The 19,454-nt window shown below is 65.0% G+C and overlaps 1 protein-coding gene across 1 annotated transcript in view; it reads left to right on the plus strand.

Moving 5' to 3' along the window:
* Positions 1-19,454, plus strand: part of LAMA5 (laminin subunit alpha 5) — a gene marked incomplete at its 5' end in the record, with an annotated part of 49,236 nt that overhangs the window by 23,284 nt on the left and 6,498 nt on the right. Inside the window, 47 exons of the mRNA XM_081097841.1 lie at positions 1,005-1,145; positions 1,237-1,374; positions 1,463-1,597; positions 1,687-1,821; positions 1,900-2,037; positions 2,538-2,590; positions 2,804-2,909; positions 3,043-3,095; positions 3,188-3,293; positions 3,711-3,810; positions 3,966-4,122; positions 4,249-4,387; positions 4,603-4,745; positions 4,827-4,933; positions 5,027-5,180; positions 5,585-5,745; positions 5,819-5,927; positions 7,550-7,647; positions 7,742-7,943; positions 8,040-8,166; positions 8,684-8,823; positions 9,619-9,734; positions 9,818-10,029; positions 10,346-10,550; positions 10,726-10,870; positions 11,017-11,157; positions 11,574-11,735; positions 11,881-11,982; positions 12,072-12,155; positions 12,815-13,045; positions 13,355-13,468; positions 13,595-13,722; positions 13,841-13,921; positions 14,003-14,217; positions 14,647-14,747; positions 15,064-15,244; positions 15,349-15,498; positions 15,840-15,991; positions 16,058-16,168; positions 16,354-16,465; positions 17,017-17,181; positions 17,311-17,507; positions 17,698-17,814; positions 17,957-18,111; positions 18,320-18,461; positions 18,545-18,647; positions 19,170-19,280. Of these exons, the coding sequence (XP_080953967.1) occupies positions 1,005-1,145; positions 1,237-1,374; positions 1,463-1,597; positions 1,687-1,821; positions 1,900-2,037; positions 2,538-2,590; positions 2,804-2,909; positions 3,043-3,095; positions 3,188-3,293; positions 3,711-3,810; positions 3,966-4,122; positions 4,249-4,387; positions 4,603-4,745; positions 4,827-4,933; positions 5,027-5,180; positions 5,585-5,745; positions 5,819-5,927; positions 7,550-7,647; positions 7,742-7,943; positions 8,040-8,166; positions 8,684-8,823; positions 9,619-9,734; positions 9,818-10,029; positions 10,346-10,550; positions 10,726-10,870; positions 11,017-11,157; positions 11,574-11,735; positions 11,881-11,982; positions 12,072-12,155; positions 12,815-13,045; positions 13,355-13,468; positions 13,595-13,722; positions 13,841-13,921; positions 14,003-14,217; positions 14,647-14,747; positions 15,064-15,244; positions 15,349-15,498; positions 15,840-15,991; positions 16,058-16,168; positions 16,354-16,465; positions 17,017-17,181; positions 17,311-17,507; positions 17,698-17,814; positions 17,957-18,111; positions 18,320-18,461; positions 18,545-18,647; positions 19,170-19,280 (6,375 nt within the window). The remainder of the gene's footprint in view (positions 1-1,004; positions 1,146-1,236; positions 1,375-1,462; positions 1,598-1,686; positions 1,822-1,899; positions 2,038-2,537; positions 2,591-2,803; positions 2,910-3,042; positions 3,096-3,187; positions 3,294-3,710; positions 3,811-3,965; positions 4,123-4,248; positions 4,388-4,602; positions 4,746-4,826; positions 4,934-5,026; positions 5,181-5,584; positions 5,746-5,818; positions 5,928-7,549; positions 7,648-7,741; positions 7,944-8,039; positions 8,167-8,683; positions 8,824-9,618; positions 9,735-9,817; positions 10,030-10,345; positions 10,551-10,725; positions 10,871-11,016; positions 11,158-11,573; positions 11,736-11,880; positions 11,983-12,071; positions 12,156-12,814; positions 13,046-13,354; positions 13,469-13,594; positions 13,723-13,840; positions 13,922-14,002; positions 14,218-14,646; positions 14,748-15,063; positions 15,245-15,348; positions 15,499-15,839; positions 15,992-16,057; positions 16,169-16,353; positions 16,466-17,016; positions 17,182-17,310; positions 17,508-17,697; positions 17,815-17,956; positions 18,112-18,319; positions 18,462-18,544; positions 18,648-19,169; positions 19,281-19,454) is intronic.

Below are 19,454 nucleotides of genomic sequence, written 5' to 3' on the forward strand. Positions count from 1 at the left end.
AGTTGGCCTGGTACAGGGGTGGTGGCGTGTCTCCTTTCTGCTTAATTTTTCCTCTCTTGCCTTTTGCTGGTCGAGCAACCGAACATGTTTTGGATTTGGTTGGTTGGTTTGTGTTTTCTTCTCTGAGGGTTTGTAAATTCTGGTCCATGGTCACCCTTATACTTTGGACAAATATTGAGCTGTTTTTTTCTCTCAGTAACAAAATCTAAATTGTAGGTATGGCCCTCTTTTTATGCACAAGTTAACACGTTAACACATTTTTTCTCCTTTCTTCCTTCCCCGGGGTTGCTCAGTGTTGGCCTGCACACCGCAGGGTCACGGGTTTGATTCCTGGCCAAGGGCACATTCTGGGTTGCAGGTTTGATCTCCAGCTCCAATCGGGAGGCAACCCATCTATGTGTCTACATCAATGTTTCTCTTTCTCTCTCTCTCTCTCTCTCTCTCTCTCTCTCTCTCTCTCTCTCTCCCCTTCCTTCATCCCTTCCACTCTCTCTAAAAAGCAATGGAAAAAATATCCTCTGGTGAGGATTAATAACAACAAAAAAGACTAGAATTTTCTCCTGGCGTGTCGTGACTCTGAGTTTAAATGTTTTGTGGTTGTGTGAACGCCCATGGCTGACTTGGTGTCTACATCACAAACGACTAAGAGTCCGCGTGTGTGTCGTCGCCTCATCTCGTCACTCACCAGTTTTCCCTGGAATGTCGACTTTCCCTTCTTGGGATTTTGTCATTTATTTGTTTGACTTAAAATTTAAAAATATATTTTTTCAATTATAATTTTCATACAATATTATGTTAGTGTTGGATGTCCAACATAGTGGCTAGTTGTTTATACACCTTGTGACGTGATCTCCCCATAAGCCCAGAGCCACCGCCTGGGACGGGCTTTCAGTCTGGACGTGTGCAGAGTAGAATGTGCGGATCTGGGCTTGTGGGGAAGGGAGGCCTCCCGCGGAGGGGCCGGTCGGCAGGGCCTCTGAGGCCTCCGTCCTGCCCCCACCCAGGCTGCGACTGCAACGCCGGGGGCACCCAGAACAACGCCTGCCAGAAGGACCCGCAGTTGGGACGCTGCCTGTGCAAACCCAACTTCCAGGGCATCTACTGCGAGCTCTGTGCCCCAGGGTTCTACGGCCAGGACTGCCACCGTGAGTCCAGCCCATTCCCGTCCCCGTCCCCATCCCCGTCGCCGTCCCCATCCCCCCAGACCCTGACCAGGTGTGGCCTCCCCTCCCGCAGCGTGCCAGTGTTCCAGCCCCGGAGTGGTGGACGGTGACTGTGACCGTGACTCCGGCCAGTGCACATGCCGGGCCGGCTTCCAGGGGGCCACGTGTGACCGCTGTGCCCCTGGCTACTTCCATTTCCCCCTCTGCCAGTGTGAGCAAGGCCTCCCCAGTGGGCACGGTGGGCCTGGGCCCGCGGTCTTGTCTGCCCTGCTCAGCAGCCTGTGCCCTCTCCCCCGCAGTGTGTGGCTGCAGCACCGCGGGGACCCTGCCCCAGGGCTGCGACGAGGCTGGCCACTGCCTGTGCCGGCCCGAGTTCGATGGCCCTCACTGTGACCGCTGTCGCCCCGGCCACCATGGCTACCCTGACTGCCGAGGTGAGCAGAGGGCGGGACTGGGCAGAAGCCTGGAGGTGAGTGTGGGAGGGCCACCGCCGGTGCCCATGGCCTGCCCCTGCCTCTTGCAGCCTGCGACTGCGACCCCCAGGGGGCCCTGGATCAGCTCTGCAGTGTAGGCGGGGTGTGTCGCTGCCGCCCTGGCTACGCAGGCACCACCTGCCGGGAGTGCAGCCCTGGGTTCCACGGCTTCCCCGCCTGTGCCCGTGAGTGTCCTTGCAGGAGGCAGGGAGGGGGGCGCATCCCACTGCATGTCCGAGCCCACACCCCCCGTCCTTCCCCAGCCTGCCACTGCTCTGCCCACGGCTCCCTGGATGCAGCCTGTGACCCCCGCAGCGGGCAGTGCAGCTGCCGGCCCCGAGTGACAGGGCTGCGGTGTGACACGTGTGTGCCCGGCACCTACAACTTCCCCTACTGTGAAGGTGAGGCTGGTGCCATTTGCAAGACAGGCTCACACATCCTGTGCTGGGCGTTCATGCCACCGTCTGTGTGCTCTGTGCCCATGCGTGTGTCCATGTGGTTGTTCTTGCATGTGTTCATGTGAGGTTCGTATGCTGTGGGTGCGTATCCATGTGCCTTGTTAGTGTCCATGCACATCTCCGCATGTTTGTTCCTGGATGTGTGTTCATGTGTTGTGGTTGTGTCCATGTGTGTTCAGATGCAATGCATGTGTCCATGTGCTGTGTATGGGTCCATGTGTACTCACATGTGTTCATGTGCTGGATGCGCTTGTTGCATGTTCATAACCATGTGCTGGGGAGGGGGAAGGGCACATGCCCTTGTGGGGTGGGGACCAGAGCATGGAGGTGCACGTCTTCATGCGTGTCTACACGTGTGGGAGCCGAGGGGCCTGGCCAGGCCTGGGGAATTCTTTGCCGTCAGGGTCAATGACTAAGGAATGACGGAGCGGGTGTCTCCACAGCTGGCTCCTGCCACCCTGCTGGCCTGGCCCCCGCCGACCGTGTCCTTCCTGAGGTGAGCCCACGGCAGCCCTTGGTGGGGCTGAGACGTTGCTTCCCCTGCTGGTTGGTCATTGTGGAAATCTCCAGGCGCATTTGTTCCCCTGCTGGTCCTCTGTCCCCACTCCGGCGGATGCCAGAGGTGGTGCAGGGCCAGGGCTCCAGGGCTGAGAGTTTGTGGATAGGAGGGGAGGGGCCCACTCTGACCCTCAGTCTCAACCTCTCCCAGGCACAGGCCCCATGTACATGCCGGGCACATGTGGAGGGGCCAAGCTGTGATCGCTGTAAACCTGGGTTCTGGGGCCTGAGTTCCAGCAACCCTGAGGGCTGCACCCGTGAGTCTGCCCATAGTGGATGCTGGGGCTGGGGGAGAACCCTGGAGGGACAGGGAGGTGAGGGCTGGCCCCACAGGGTCCAGGCCCTCCTGCCCCCTCCCCCACTGTCACGCCTGCTCTTCCCCTCCCCCAGGCTGCAACTGCGACCCCAGGGGCACCCTGGGTGGAGCTGCCGAGTGCCAGCTGGTGAGTCTGGGGGCCAAGGTGCTGGGGGTCTAGAGGCAGATGCACTGGGACACCCTTCCCTGCCTAGTCCCACCTCCGCCCTCCACCCGCAGGGCAATGGCCAGTGCTTCTGCAAGCCCCGCGTGTGCGGCCAGGCCTGCGCAGTGTGCAAGGACGGCTTCTTCGGGCTGGGCCAGGCCGGCTACTTCGGCTGCCGCAGTGAGTGCCCGCCTCCTGGGCCCTCAGACCACGTCCTGGGGAGGGCTGCGGCCGGGGGGACAGAGGAGTCAGGAGCCGGGTGGGGTCTGGGCATGGGGAGGCCCACACGTTGGACTGGGACTCACTGAGCTGTGCCTGATGCCTGGCCAGGCCCGAGCTGGGTGTGGAGAGGCTCTGCTCTCAGGCCCCTCCCTCCAGTCCTGCACCCCCAGCAGACATCACCAGTCATTCCTAGTTCCCTTGCCCTGGGCCTGGACTCAGAACCTCCCTGTGCAGAGTCCCAGGTGGCTTCTCAGCCCCTGTTGCTCCTGACAAGGCGGACGGAGGCCCAGGGCCTGTCTCCGGAGCCAGGCTGTGAGGAGCACTGCGGCAGGTGAGGGCCAGGCAGCACCGACCTCGCTCCCCCCTCCTGTACAGGCTGCCGGTGTGATGTTGGCGGTGCGCTGGGCCAGGGCTGTGAACCGAGAACGGGCGCCTGTCGCTGCCGCCCCAACACGCATGGCCCCACCTGCAGCGAGTGGGTACCCCATTCCGATTGGTTGGGGGGCAGCAGCCTGTGGGAGGTAGCTGGTCCTCTGGGTTTGTCCCTGTGGATCCTGGGGGCTGTACCCGCCCAGAGCCCGCCCCACCCAAACAGCCTGCGGGCTGCTCTGACGCCCGTGCTGTGGCCAGGCCGGCGCCAGACCACTACCTCCCGGACCTGCACCACCTGCGCCTGGAGCTGGAGGAGGCGGCCACGCCCGAGGGCCACGCTGTGCGCTTTGGCTTCAACCCCCTTGAGTTTGAGAACTTCAGTTGGAGGGGCTACGCACAAATGGCTCCCATCCAGGTGGGTGTGGGCTGCCCTTTCCCCGGGCGCAGCTTACAGGGCGCAGCGGGGCGGGCAGGCCTCTGAGGCCACAGGACCCAGCTGTGAATGGCGGGGGGGTGACCCTGATTTACCATGTCCCCCCAGCCCAGGATTGTGGCCAGGCTGAACGTGACCTCCCCGGACCTCTTCTGGCTCGTATTCCGATATGTCAACCGCGGGCCCTTGAGCGTGACCGGGCGGGTCTCTGTGCAGGAGGAGGGCAAGTTTGCCACCTGTGCCAACTGTGAGTGCATCGGAGGGCCACTCCCACACCTCTCTCCCCTCCCACCTTGTCCCAAACCCCTGCATCCACCTACATCTCCATCCCACCCAGCCCCAGCACCAGCCCCAGCCCCGACTTGGGCCATGCATGGGAGGGGAAGCCAGCCTGCCCTGCTGGCCCTGGGGAGTGTGGACAGGGTGGGTGTGTCCATTCTTACTGCCCCGCCCCCTCCCCAGGCACGGAGCAGAGCCAGCCTGTGGCCTTCCCGCCCAGCACTGAGCCCGCCTTTGTCACCGTGCCCCAGAGGGGCTTTGGGGAGCCCTTTGTGTTGAACCCTGGCGCCTGGGCCCTGCTCGTGGAGGCTGAAGGGGTGCTCCTGGTGAGGCGGGGGCTGAGCAGGGTAGCGGGGGGCTGAGCGGGTGGACGGGCCGCAGCACCGACTCCCCGCTCCCACCTGCAGGACTACGTGGTTCTGCTGCCCAGCGCCTACTACGAGGCGGCCCTGCTGCAGCTGCGGGTGACCGAGGCCTGCACGTTCCGGCCGGCCGCCCAGCATTCTGGGGAGAAGTGAGGGCCGGCCTGGCGAGGGGTGGGGGCCTGACCGTCACTGTACTCAGGCCTCTGGCCCCATGCTGACCGAAGACTGTGTCGCCCACACAGCTGCCTACTCTACACCCACCTGCCCCTGGATGGCTTCCCCTCGGCCCCTGGGCTCGAGGCCCTGTGTCTGCGTGACAACAGCCTCCCCCGGCCCTGCCCCCGGGAGCAGCTCAGCCCCGCGCACCCCCTGCTGGCTGTCTGCCAGGGCAACGACGTGCGTGTCCCGGGACCCCACGGCGGGCAGGCGGGGCCGAGGCCTGTGGGGAAGGGTACCCTTGGCCTGGGGGACGGGGTCCGTGTTGCAGTGAGAGGACACAGGTGCAGGACACCCTCAGGGCCTCATCTGTATTGGGCCCCAGCCCTTGGGCTCATTGTGAGGACGTGGCGGGTGGTGGGTTCAGTCTCAAGGCTCAGGCTAGACCTCTGGGCACTGTGCTCTGCGGAGATGAGGCTGGGGGACGGGAGGCCAGAGCGAGCAGAGGGCAGAGGGCAAGTGACTGCAGTGGGGGGGGGGGGGTACCCAGGCAGCAAGGGTAGAAAGGACGTGTCCCAGGGAGCATGTGGGGTCCTGTTCTCCAGGTGGGGGCTGGGCAGGCCTCTGATTGCCTTGCCCCCCAGGTGGACGTCCAGCTGCAGGTGGCAGTACCGAGGCCAGGCCGCTATGCCCTGGTGGTGGAGTACGCCAATGAGGGGGCCCACCAGGAGGTGGGTGTGGCCGTGCACACGCCCCAGCATCTCCCCCAGCAGGGGGCGCTCACTCTGCTCCCCTGCCTGTACAGGTACTCAGGGAGGAGGTGGGAGGATTTGGGCCCCAGGGCTGCTCACCTGCTGACTGCCCCTGCCTCACCCCAGCACCCTCTGCCGGGGCACCGCTCTGGACGAGCAGCACCACCTGGTGGCCTTCCACCTGGGCACAGAGGCCAGCGTCCGGCTCACGGCCCAGCAGGCACACTTCTACCTGGTAAGGCCCTGACTCCTCACCTCATGGCCCAGGACCTCCGTGGTGGCAGCTCTCGCAGAAGATCTTAAACCCGCATAAAGGGCGGAGAGAAGAGCCCTGGCCTGTGGCTCCGTGGTTAGAGCGTCAGCCTGCACACCCAAGGGCCTCGGGTTTGATTGCTGGTCAAGGGCGTGTACTTGGGTTGCAGGTTCAATCCCTGGCCCCGGTTGGGTGCGTGCAGGAAGCAACCAATCGATGTGTGTCTCACATCTATGTTCCTCTCTCCCTTCTCTCTCTCTCTGTCTTTCCTTTCTCCTCCTCCCTCCCTCCATTCCACTCTCTCTAAAAATCAATGGAAAAATTATCCTCAGGTGAGGATTAACAACATCAAAGAAAGTAGAATGTAATGAGCCCAGGTGCCCGTCACCAGTGCCACCGTTAGCTCGTGCCCTGTCTCTGTTCTTCCAGAACCCTCTCACCTGCAGGGTTTTTTTCCTGGGGCATAACATGTCTATTTACTTACTAATAGCACCATGGCCACGTAAGGAAGTACAATGCAGTGGAGTAGGAGAGGAAAGAAAGGTGATCTTCATAAAAGTCCATTTTCCGGTATAATTTACCAAAGCAGATCCCCGTGTGAACAGGGCCCCTCCCTGGCTTTGGGAAGAGTCCGTGACGGGGTCCTGAAGCTTAACACCCAGCAGCATGGTGGCCGGGCCGACCCAGGGCCTCACAGGGCCAACCCAGGGCCTCACAGGGCTGACCCGGTCGTTGTGACTGAGCCGTCATCACAGAGCACTGCAACCCCCATCACTGTTTTGGAGCCAGAACCAAGCGTCAGGGTTTATTCAGCACAAGGCCAGACACGATGGCGTTTGCCCTCTGCGAAGTATCATACGGTCTGTTGCATCCACTTCCCTAGGCCTTTAGGACATTTTCAGAGCGATAGATGCACCATTTTTATATAAGCGTCCAATACCAACGAGAGCCTGGCCACGCGAGGGGCGGCCTGTGGCCGTGGCAGGGCTGCTCGTCCCTCGTTGTGGAGCCGTGTGTTTGCCGTGCTGACGGCAGGGACGGCTGCGGCTGCTCCTGGGCTGTCTGCTGGGACCCCGTGCGTTTCCCAGCCGTGGACTGGGGTGTGTCCAGCTTTCCATGCACATGGGAGAGCGCCCAGGGCAGCCACCCCCCAAAGGGGCAGCACCCTCACTCTGCCTGTTCAGGGACTTTCTGTAACAATCACAGGGCGCCCTTCTGCTGACCCTGTGGGAGACCGACGTGTGCGTTGCCTTCCTGCCTCTGCTGCGATGTATCTGCTTGGTCATATTTGTCTCCTTGCACTTCCAATCACAGTGGGCGGCACTGGGCAGAAATGCCCGCCGTAAACCCATCCCGGGAGTTGGGGGGCAGGCGGTCAACCTGCAGGTGGCAGTGGGGTGGCTGGCGGAGAGGACCGGCCTTGGGGACCACTGGGAGGTGCCCAGGCCCCAGAAACTGCACTCAGGGGCTGAGGTTGTGCAGCCAGAGGGGGAGCTGGCGGAGCCAGGCAGGGACTTGGTGTCAAGAGCAGGACTCGGGTTGGACACCAGTGTGGACAGACTTCACCTGCGCGCCCACGTCCACGCCTGGCCCTCTGCCCACAGCACAGTATCACCCTGGTGCCCATGGAGACGTTCAGTTTGGAGTTTGTGGAGCCCCGGGTCCGCTGTGTTAGCATCCACGGGGCCTTCAGCCCCAGCAGGTAGTGGGGCTGGGAGGGGCTGAGCGGCGGGAGGGGCTGAACGGCCTGCTGGGCACACTGGCCAGGCCGGCACTCATACCCGTGCCCCTCCCAGTGCCGCCTGCCTGCCCTCCCGCTTCCCGAAGCCGCCCCAGCCCACCATCCTCAGGGACTGCCTGGTGCTGCCATTGCCGCCCGGCCTCCCGCTGACCCACTCGCAGGAGCTCACGCCGGGTGCACCCCCGTCTGGACCCCAGCCACGGCCCCCCACTGCCGTGGACCCCGATGCCGAGCCCACCTTGCTGCGACACCCCCAGGTGAGGACCCGGCCCGCAGACAGGTGTGGGCGAGGCGGGAGGTGCAGGGGAGCCCGTGTCCACACCCCTGCCCACTCACGGAGCCCGTCCCTGCAGGGGACGGTGGTCTTCACCACCCACGTGCCCGCCCTGGGCCGCTACGCCTTCCTGCTGCACGGCTACCAGCCCGCCCACCCCACCTTCGCCGTGGAGGTCCTCGTGAACGGGGGCCGCATCTGGCAGGGTGAGCGCATCTGGCAGGGGGGACGGGGGCGGGGGGAGCGGGGCTCCCTCGTCCACACAGCCCCGTGTGGCCACCACGCCATGTGCACAGATGGTGTGTGGCTCCCGTGGCCCGTGGCACGGTGCCTGTCACTTGGCTGTGAGTGACAGGTCTGCACACCCCTCCTGTCATCAGTTCTCAAACGAGATGCCCCCGGGCCCACCCAGTGTCCAGTGCCGGCAGCCCCGCCTCCCAGCCCCTCCCTGACTCTGTTCCTCACGTCTGTTTTAGGAGTTAGGGGTCCCCCGTCACCCACAGGCAATCGGGGGTTTGCTACGGGGCACTTGTTGATGCTGTGTTCTGCGTGTTTGCCTGTTTTGTTCCCGCTCAGTCAAGCCCAGGGGCCACGGCTGGTCCGAGTAGCGTGAGGGCCTAGTCCCTCCTCCCTGGCGACTGCAGGACGGCCCTGCCTGGAGGAGGCCTGGGGCCCGGGGTTCTGTGAGTGTTGGGGATGACCTGCCTTTTCTTGCCTCTCCAGGGCATGCCAATGCCACCTTCTGCCCACATGGCTATGGCTGCCGCAGCCTGGTGGTGTGTGAGGGCCAGGCCATCCTGGACGTGACCGACAGCGAGCTCACCGTGACCGTGCGTGTGCCCGAGGGCCGCTGGCTCTGGGTGGTGAGTCCGAGGCCGGTGTCCCTGATGTAGATGTCCTGAACCTGCGCACACCTCGCTCCTCACACCCGGCCTCACACTTGTCACATCACCAGCAGTCATTCAGCCAGGATGCGTCCCCTGCCTGCCATGGCCTAGCCCAGTGACGGCGAACCTTTTGAGCTCGGCGTGTCAGCATTTTGAAAAACCCTAACTTAACTCTGGTGCCGTGTCACATATAGAAATTTTTTGATATTTGCAACCATAGTAAAACAAAGAGAACATTTTTGATATTTATTTTATATATTTAAATGCCATTTAACAAAGAAAAATCAACCAAAAAAATGAGTTCGCCTGTCAGAGGTTCACCATCACTGGCCTAGCCCCATGCCAGGGGTCAGGGGCCAGCAGCCTCTGGGGACTTCCAGGTCCCCCACATAAGACTCCAGAGGGGGCCTAAGAGCACAGATGGTGGGCCCAGGTCCTGCTGGTCAGAGTGGTCTCCCTGGAGGAGGTGGGGCCAGGGGGTGGAGAGGAAGGGTGCCAGGCAGAAAAGGAGGGAGGGGCCCCGGGAGGCTGGGTGCTCTTCCACGGTGCTGCCTCCGAGCTCCCCAAGCTCCCATTAGGCCACAGAGGCTGGCCTCCCTCTGAGCAGTCAAGGTGGGGGCCCGGGCTGGGGTGTGGTGCCCCCACTGTCTCAGCTGCCTGGCCAGTGCAGAGGCCCCCGGAATTGAGCTCCAGCGGGTGGCCTGTGGCACAGTCCCCTGGCCCAGGCCCTCTGCTGGGCCCATGGGAGGTGACCAGACCCTGGTTCCCTAGGAGTACGTGCTGGTGGTCCCCGAGGACGCCTACAGCTCCAGCTACCTCCAGGAGGAGCCTCTGGACAAGTCCTACGACTTCATCAGCCAGTGTGCCGCCCATGGCTACCACATCAGGTGGGCTGGGCTCAGGGCGGGGCGGGGGGCAGGGCAGGGGTTCCGGGCAGGGAGACGGCCTCACCACCTGCCCCTCATCCCAGCCCCACCAGCTCGTCCCAGTTCTGCCGAGATGCGGCCACCTCTCTCTCCCTCTTCTACAACAATGGGGCTCGGCCTTGTGGCTGCCATGAAGTAGGTGCCACCAGCCGCGCATGTGAGCCCTATGGGGGCCAGTGTCCCTGCCGCCCTCACGTCATTGGCCGAGACTGCTCCCGCTGCGCCACCGGCTACTGGGGCTTCCCCAGCTGCAGACGTGAGTACTTCCGTCCACGGGTCCGCCAGCGAGGGGGTGGTGCCTAAACTCAGAGGGGCTTCCCACCAGGAAGTGTGGACATTGGTCAGCAGAGCATTGAGCCTGCAGACCAGCCCAGCCACCTCCTGTCTTGTGGGACCTCAGGCAGCAGCCGGCCCAGGCTTTGCAGGGTTGTCCAGAAGGTTCTAGGACGGCGATTCCAGGCGGCTGACCCCACATCAGAGTAGCTGCCTGAGGCCAGGGCCCAGAGCTGGGTGGAGCAGGGCCGGGTGGTGGGGAGGGGCAGAGGGCCACCAGCTGTGCACGCTCCCCGCAGCCTGCGACTGTGAGGGGCGCCTGTGTGACGAGCTCACGGGCCACTGCCTGTGCCCCCCGCGCACCGTCCCGCCCGGCTGCGTCACCTGCCAGCCCCGGACCTTCGGCTGCCACCCGCTGGTTGGCTGCGAGGAGTGCAACTGCTCGAGGCCCGGAGTGCAGGAGCTGGCAGACCCCACCTGTGACAAGGACAGCGGCCAGTGCAAGTGAGCCCGGCGGGTGCCCGTCGCCCAGGTGGTCCTGGGGCCCAGGGCGGCATTTCTGGTCCACAGGGTTCTGAGCCCACATGCCCTCCTTGGTCGTAGCGCCCTCTCCTTCAGTTCTGGGGGGCAGGGGTCCTGGCAGACGGGAGGCCCAGTCCGCTTCTGCGCCCTCCGGCAGGTGCAGGCCCAACGTGGCTGGGCGCCGCTGTGACACCTGTGCTCCCGGCTTCTACGGCTACCCCAGCTGCCGCCCCTGTGACTGCCACCCGGCCGGCTCTGCGCCAGGCGTGTGTGACCCCCTCACGGGCCAGTGCCACTGCAAGGTGAGGGACAGGAGGCTGGGGGGGCAGGGCGGGCTCCCCAGAAGCTTTTGGGAGAGTGGCCCGTTGGCAAGGGGTTGACAGTGAGCCGAGGCGGCTGAGGGCCAGGACATCGCTGGCCAACCGCCTTGCCCTGGCCTCCTGCCCAGGAGAACGTTCAGGGCCCCCGATGTGACCAGTGCCGCCTGGGAACCTTCTCCCTGGACGCTGCCAACCCCAAAGGCTGCACCCGCTGCTTCTGCTTCGGTGCCACGGAGCGCTGCGGGAGCTCCGCCCACACCCGCCAGGAGGTGCGTGAGCCGGGCCGCCAGAGGCTCCCCACTCCGAGGGCACACGCTGCCCCCACCGCGGGTTTGCGTGTGGGGTGGGCCCTGTGACATGTGGGGGCTCACGGGGTGCCCCGCCCGTGCGCCCACAGTTCGCGGGTTTGCAGTGTGGGTGGGCCCTGTGATGTGGGGGCTCACGGGGTGTCCCGCCCGTGTGCCCACAGTTCGCGGGTTTGCAGTGTGGGTGGGCCCTGTGATGTGGGGGCTCACGGGGTGCCCCGCCCGTGTGCCCACAGTTCGCGGGTTTGCAGTGTGGGTGGGCCCTGTGATGTGGGGGCTCACGGGGTGTCCCGCCCGTGCGCCCACAGTTCGCGGGTTTGCAGTGTGGGTGGGCCCTGTGACATGGGGGCTCACGGGGTGCCCCGCCCATGCACCCACAGTTCGTGGACATGGAGGGCTGGATGCTGCTGAGCAGTGACCGGCAGGTGGTGCCCCACGAGCTGCGGGCGGAGGTGGGGCTGCTCCACGCGGACCTGCAGCATGTCCCCGAGACGGTCCCGGAGCTGTACTGGCACGCACCGCCCTCCTACCTGGGGGACCGGGTGAGCGGGCACATCGGGCTCAGGAGGGTGCCGTGTCCTGGGAGGCGTGGGGGCTCCGTGAACCCGCAGGACCGGCCCAGTGTTGCTCAAGACGCTGGCCTGTGGCGAGGGCCTGGCAGGTCACACTCCTCTGTCCCGTCTCCAGGTGTCGTCTTACGGGGGGACGCTCCGCTATGAGCTGCACGCGGAGAGCCAGCGGGGAGACGTGTTCCTCCCCACAGAGAGCAGGCCAGACGTGCTGCTGCAGGTGGCTGCGGGCGGCGCGGCGGGTGGGGGCGGGCACAGCCGGGCCAGGAGGGTGGGCAGCCCTGACCACGCACGTGCCCACCTCCCCAGGGCAACCAGATGAGCATCATGTTCCTGGAGCCGGGACGCTCGGAGCCCGGGCACGTGCACCAGGGGCAGCTGCAGCTGGTGGAAGTGAGTGGAGCTGGCTGGAGGCCACGTCCCTTCGGAACCCAGCCTGGCCCAGACAAGGCCAAAAGGGGCCAGGACTGCTGTGCCCACTCATGTTGGAAGGTGGTCCAGGAGCAGGACAGGGCTGGTCCCACGCTCGCTTTTGGGGTTGCCCGTGGGCAGCACGCCCAGCCCATGCTGGGCCCTGTGTGTGTCTTGGCCCATCTCCCTCGGCCTGTTGTCCGTCCTCCGGGAGGAGCTCTGAGTCATTCCTGTCTTTGGAGACATGGCTGTTGCCGCCCAGCGGCCGGCTCACCTGTCTTGCTAAGATGTCTTCTGAAGAACGGTTCTCACATTGTATGTGCTCAGACTCATGGATTTCTCATTGGCAGGCAGTGTTGTTGAGTCTCTTAAGGAAGTATTTATTTGTCTCTCTGAGATCAGGAACACGCACATACGTTTTCTCTAAAAGCTTAGACTACCTTTGTGTGTTTAAAATCTCACATGCCCCAGCCGGCTTTTGTGCATGGCGAGGTAGGGACGGGCGCTGCTTCCCCCAGGGTGGGTGGTTCCAGCCTCGAGTGTAACTGCCTCCTGCCCACATGACCTGGGAGCCCGTCCCCACGGGAGGGTCTGTTCTGGGCTCCTGGTCTGCCCCCCTGAGGACTGTGGTGGCCCTGCAGGGTAACTTCCGGCACACGGAGACCCACAGCGCCGTGTCCCGCGAGGAGCTCATGATGGTGCTGGCCGGCCTGCAGCAGCTGCAGATCCGCGCCCTCTTCTCCAAGTTCTCCAGAGCCGTCTCCCTGGGCAAGGTGGCACTGGAGGTGGCCAGCAAGATGGGCGGGGGACCTCTGGCCAGCAATGTGGAGCTGTGCATGTGCCCTGCCAATTACCTCGGGGACTCGTGCCAGGTGAGGTGGGGAGGGGCAGGCACCGTCAGTCTGCCCCACCCACGCACATCTGCCCCCCCCTCCCCCGCAACGTCCACTCTTGCCTTCCATCCCCATTGGTGTCACCAACCCTTCTCTCCACCCGCTGGGCGTCACCCTCCAAGCACCCCGACCTTCCCACCGCAGGCTGAGCCAGCCGCTTGCTCATCTGTCTGCTAATCTCCTGTCACCCCGTGTCCCTGCCAGCCCTTAACCATCCACTGCCCCGTCCACCGCTGGTCTGAATCTGACCTGTGAGCCTCCCTTCCTGACCACCGATGCCCCCCCTAGGAATGTGCCCCTGGCTACTACCGGGACATCAAAGGTCTCTTTCTGGGTCGCTGCATCCCCTGTCAGTGCCATGGCCACTCAGACCTCTGCATCCCAGGCTTGGGCACCTGCATGGTGAGCGGGACTCGGTGGAGGGAGCCACTGGGGACCTGTGGGTCAGCGCCCCGGACAGGGCCCCCAGCCGGGTTGGGGTGGGAACTGGGGCCTCCACCGTCAGCGCGGACCTGTCCCTCCGCCCAGGACTGCCAGCACAACACCGAGGGCGACCATTGTGAGCGCTGCCAGGCTGGCTTCGTGCGCATTGGGACAGAGGACCCCGCAGCCCCCTGCGTCAGCTGCCCCTGCCCGGTGTCGGTGCCTTCCAACAAGTAAGCTGGCTGAGTCGGCACTGGCCCGTGGGAGGTCCGGCGGCTGCGGCGGCCCAGCCTGGATACGCAGGTGCTCCCGCGGGGTGTGCAGGTGCGTGACAACCCTCCGTTTTTGTAGCTTCGCGGTGGGCTGCGTCTTTCCAGGCGGCCGCCCCCAGTGTCTCTGCAAACCCGGCTACGCAGGAGCCTCCTGTGAGCGGTGAGCCTGGCAAGCTGGGCTGGGGGTGGGGGCGGGACTAGAGCACGGCCACACCGGCTGCTTAACCCGCCCTCGTCTCAGGTGTGCCCCTGGCTTCTTCGGGAACCCGCTGGTGCTGGGCAGCTCATGCCAGCCCTGCAACTGCAGCGGCAACGGGGACCCCAACATGATCTTCAAGGACTGCGACCCCCTGACAGGCGCTTGCCACAGCTGCCTGCGCCACACCACCGGGCCCCACTGCGAGACCTGCGCCCCAGGCTTCTATGGCAACGCCCTGCTGCCTGGCAACTGCACCCGTAGGCCCCAGGGGAGAAGTGGTCCAGTGTGGGGGGGCGATGCTGGGTGTCCCCTGGAAGCAGGCTGTGTCCCATGCTGGGCCCAGCAGGAAGAGGGTGGACCCAGCCAGTCCTCCCCCATAAGACCCAGGGCAGCTTGGGGCCTGGCCTCTGCTGAGGCATCCCGTGAGGCTCCTGCCAGGCCTGGCTGAGCCTGGGCTGCAGGGGAAGAGGGCAGAGTGGGACGTAAACAGCAGCTGTGTGATGGGAGCGGAGGGCCTGGCCGTCTGGAGTGGCCTGGAGCAGGGGTGGAGGAGGTGGGTACAAAGTGAGGTCCCGGGGTTCCCGTGGGGGCAGGAGGAGATGGAGGGGCAGGAGCTCACGAAGCTTGGTGAGGGCAGGAGGAAGCTTGGCGCGGGGAGGGCTGCTGTCACAGCCCGTCTTCTGCAGGGTGCGACTGCTCCCCGTGTGGGACGGAGGCCTGTGACCCCCATAGCGGGTACTGCCTGTGCAAGGCAGGTGTGACAGGACCTCGCTGCGACCGCTGTCAGGTAGGGCTGCCTGGGAGGGGCAAGCCTTGTTGTACGAGGGTGGATTCTTGGGACTGGAGGGGGGCCTGGGGCTGCAGGGGTGGGGCCTCGGGACTGGAGGGGGCCTGGGGCTGCAGGGGTGGGGCCTCGGGACTGGAGGGGGCCTGGGGCTGCAGGGGTGGGGCCTCGGGACTGGAGGGGGCCTGGGGCTGCAGGGGTGGGGCCTCGGGACTGGAGGCGGGCCTGGGGCTGCCAGGGCAGAAACTTATGGTTGAAGGAGTGGAGGAAGCCGGGTCTTGAGGGCTGGGCAGAGCTGTGACCACGCCTGTGCCTGCAGGAAGGACACTTCGGCTTCGAGGGCTGCGGGGGTTGCCGCCCGTGCGCCTGTGGACCAGCCTCCAAGGGCTCTGAGTGCCACCCCCAGAGTGGACAGTGTCATTGCTGGCCAGGGGCCGGGGGGCTCCAGTGCCGAGAGTGCGCCCCCGGCCACTGGGGGCTCCCCGAGCAGGGCTGCCGGCGTGAGTGCGACAGGCCGGGCTCCCTGGGGTGGGGCCCTCAGGGTGGCGGGGACCCAGGTCCCTCTGCCAGCCACACACCCTATCCTACCCTTCCCCCGCCCCAGGCTGCCAGTGCCAGGAGGGCCACTGTGACGTGCACACGGGCCGCTGCACGTGTCCCCCTGGGCTCAGCGGGGAGCGCTGTGACACCTGTAGCCACCAGCACCAGGTGCTGGTGCCTGGCGGTCCTGGGAGCGGTGGCGTGCACTGCGAAGGTGAGTCCCCACACTCACCTCCACCCACCTGACCACACCCGTCTCACCCCAGCTTGGCACTGCCCTGGTGACCACAGCACTAACTTGAACTTGCAGAGGAGTCCTGTGGCCTCAAATTTCCCTCTCAATTTTCTGAGGGACCCCATACCTGTCCTTCCATTGACCCTCAGACCCCCTCCCAATGAGACCTCTGGCCCTCACCAGCATTGTCCCCGTAGCCCAGCTCAGTGCCCCATGCCAACTCCATGACCCCTGGCTGACCCATCCCCACCACGTGGACCCCGAGACCTCCCTGCCCATGGCCACCCCACGCCCTGCACTGACCTGCCGCCTGCCCGCAGTGTGTGACCACTGTGTGGTCCTGCTCCTGGACGACCTGGAGCGGGCCGGCACCCTCCTCCCCGCCATCCGGGAGCAGCTGCGAGGCGTCAACACCAGCTCCCTGGCCTGGGCCCGGCTGCACAGGCTGAATGCCTCCATCGCGGACCTGCAGGTACTGAGCTGTGGCCCCTGGCCTCCGCATCCCAGGCGGCAGGCCCTCACTGTCCCTCCCCCCCAGAGCCAGCTCCGGAGCCCCCCAGGCCCCCGCCATGAGACCGCACAGCAGCTGGAGGCACTGGAGAGACAGAGCGAGAGTCTCGGGCAGGACGCCCAGCGGATGGACAGCCAGGCAGGCCCCGAGGCCCCTCCCCCTCAGCAGACTCCTCCCATAGGCCCCTCTCCCTGAGCCCCAAACCATCCATTGTCACTCCCGACCCTCAGCTCCGGCCCAAGGCCACTCCCCAGGCCCCTGGCCTTTCCCCACACCCTCCAAGCCAGCAGAGGCTGTGGGCTGATGGGGTACTGTGTCCACAGGCCACAGGGGCCCGAGTCAGGGCTGGACAGCTGCTGGAGGGCACGGAGGCCACAATGGGCCGGGCACAGGCGCTGCTGAAGGCCATCCTGGCCCTGGACCGAACCCTGAGCGGTAGGGGCTGGCCCAGGCAGGCGGGGCACGGGTGAGCAGACGATGCTCAAGGCTCAGAGCAGGGGCTGCCTCCAGGCGGCTCGACCTTGAGGAGCCGGCAGGGTCCAGATGCTTCAACGGGGAGATGGTGCTCCCCCAGGGAACAGCAGGGCGGTCGGGAGGTGGGAGCAATGGCGGGTGTGGCCAGAGCGCGAGGGCGGGTGGACACTGCGGAATGGGCCTGAGCATCGCTCACAGGCACCCTACCTCTCTGGGAAAACTCAGTGGTGAGCACCATCACTACAAATGGACATGCAACACCAAGAAGAGATCAGAGGGGACCTGGTCCAGCCCAAGAGTCCCGGAGAAGTACAGTCAGCTGAGCGCTGGACCGGAGGAGGGACTGGCCAAGGGAGTGGCTGAGCAGAGGGGTGGGGAGGGGTGTGGGCCAGAGGGCCAGGCTGGCAGGGAGCTTCCTGGGATGTGCTGATGATGCCGGGGCAGGGCCTCGGCCTGGGAGCCAGTGGGCCGAGGTCTGCCCTGGGCTTGATGGCACCTTCTCAAACGCTCAGAGCTTATGACAGACCACCTGTCACCGGGCAATGCCTCGGCCCCATCCGGGGAGCAGCTGCGTCAGACACTGGCCAAGGTGGACCGCCTGCTTGGGGAAATGCGGGCCCGTGACCTGGGGGCCCCGCGGGCAGTGGCTGAGGCCGAGCTGGATGAGGCCCAGAGACGTGAGTGGTCGGCCCACAGGGCAGAGGTGGGGAGGGGATGGGCGAGGACTCAGCCAGAAGTCCCGGGGCTGAGGTCAGCATGGAGTGGTCACTGCCCAAGTGACCATCCCCGTATTGGGTCTCTGCCAGTGCTGGCCCACGTGCAGGAGCAGCTGACCAGCCGCTGGGAGGGGAACCAGGCGCTGGCTGCCCGCACGCGTGACCAGCTGGCCCAGCATGAGGCTGGCCTCATGGACTTGCGAGAAGCCCTGAACCGAGCAGTGGGCACCACACGGGAGGCCGAGGAACTCAACAGCCGCAACCAGGAGCGCCTGGAGGAGGCCCTGGTGCGGGACCTCCCTCTCTCTCCCCTCCTTTACCCCCTTCACTTCCTCTCACCCTTTCACCCTCCCTGCCCTGAAGCCCCACCTCTCCCATCACCCTCCTTCACCCCTTCAGCCCTCACCCAATTACCCACCCCCTCACCCCATCCTGCCTCTGTGTTTGTCCCCTCCTGTTCACTCCTCATCCCTCCAGCACTGGAAGCAGGAGCTGTTCCGTGACAATGCCACTCTGAGGGACACTCTGCAGGCTGCCAGCGATACCCTGGCCCGGGTCTCTGAGCTTCTGCACGGCATGGACCGGGCCAAGGAGGTGAGCACTGCCCCTCCCAGGGCTGTACCCCAGGCGAGGTTGGACGAGTGTGCATGCAGAGTGTGACCCCTGGGGTCCCAGATCAGGATAGCGAGAGGGGCTTGGTGGGGACAAGGGTCTCACCAAGCCCCTCTGCCCCCAGGAGTATGAGCACCTGGCTGCCAGCCTCGATGGGGCCTGGACACCGTTGCTGGAGAAGATACGTGCCTTCTCCCCTGCAAGTGGCAAGGTGGACCTGGTGGAGGCTGCTGAGGCCCACGCGCGGCAGCTGGACCAGCTGGCACACAACCTCTCCAGGTGCGGGGCCCAACGAGGGGTGCCCTAAGGACACAGTCGGGTCCCTGCCAGGGGAGTCAAGGCCTTCAGGGGGCACAGTTGGTCCGGCGGATCCTAGAGGGAGAAGTCACTGTCCTCACAGGAGGCTGGCCCCACAGGCAGGCTGGCCTAGCAACTGATGGTGGGGGCCCATGTGCTGGCCTGAGGATATCTGGGCCCCTCCCCACAGCATCATCCGTGGAGTCAACCAGGACCGGTTCATCCAGCGGGCCATCGAGGCCGCCGACGCCTACAGCAGCATCCTGCGGGCTGTGCAGGCCGCCGAGGGTGCAGCCGGCCAGGCACTGCAGCAGGCAGGCCACACGTGGGCGGTGAGGCCCTGCCCCTGCCCCTGCCCCTGCCCTGCTGCTCCCACTGCGTGGGTATGAAGTGTGCCCCGTCCCCATGTCTGCAGATGGCGGTGCAGCAGGGCCTGGCGCCCCGAGCCCGGGAGCTGCGGGCCAACAGCAGTGCCCTGGAGCAGACTGTTCTCAGGGAGCAGCAGAGGCTGGGCCGCGGTGAGTGCTGGGCTCTGCAGGGACCCTCGGCTTCTGGGCACGTGTGTGGTTTGTGCATTGTTCCAGTGGCAGCTGCCCCTTATGGGGACCCTGCTCCCCACTGGCTTGGTGTGTCCACCCTGGGGCTGTGGAGGGCAGAGGGCACGGGACCAGCTGATGGTTCCTCCTGCTGCCCTGGCTGGAGGCTGTGTGCATGGCAGACTTTTGGATGAGAAAGGGCAGGCGGGGAGTGGGAAGGGTCCCCCTTTAGCTAGAATTGTGGGCAATGGCTTGGCTTTTCTGAGCCTCCATGTTTTCGTCTATAAAACGGGGAGGATTACATATTTGCTGTGGGACTGGGAGGCAGCCCTGAGACTCGGGGTGCTCTCACCCCTCTCCTTGAGCCAGAGCCCTGCTGACTGGACGTCTTCATCCATCAGTGGGCAGGCCCACCTTAGGCCTCTGTGGTCAGGGGAGCCAAGTGGGCTGCACACGTGCCCTGGGGGTGGGGGCTCCTTGGTGCTATGGCTGCCTCCTCTGCAGTGAGGGCCACCCTCCAGGGCACTGGGACCCAGCTCCGTGATACCCGGGCCAAGAAGGAGCAGCTGGCAGCCCGGGTACAGGAGGTGCAGGCCATGCTGGCTATGGACACAGGTAGGTTGCGCCTCCTTCCTGCCCTTGCCCTCACTGCTTGTCCCCAGAGGTGAACAGACACCTGCCCGGCCACTCCAGCCAGCCCTGCCCCATAGGGCTCTGTGGTGGGGGCACATCCCCCCCTGTGCCATGCAAAATGGTGACCAGGACAGCTGAAGAGAACCCCGAAGGAAG

Source organism: Myotis nattereri (assembly GCF_964212035.1).
Source record: "Myotis nattereri genome assembly, chromosome: 8".
Classification (NCBI taxonomy): domain Eukaryota; kingdom Metazoa; phylum Chordata; class Mammalia; order Chiroptera; family Vespertilionidae; genus Myotis; species Myotis nattereri.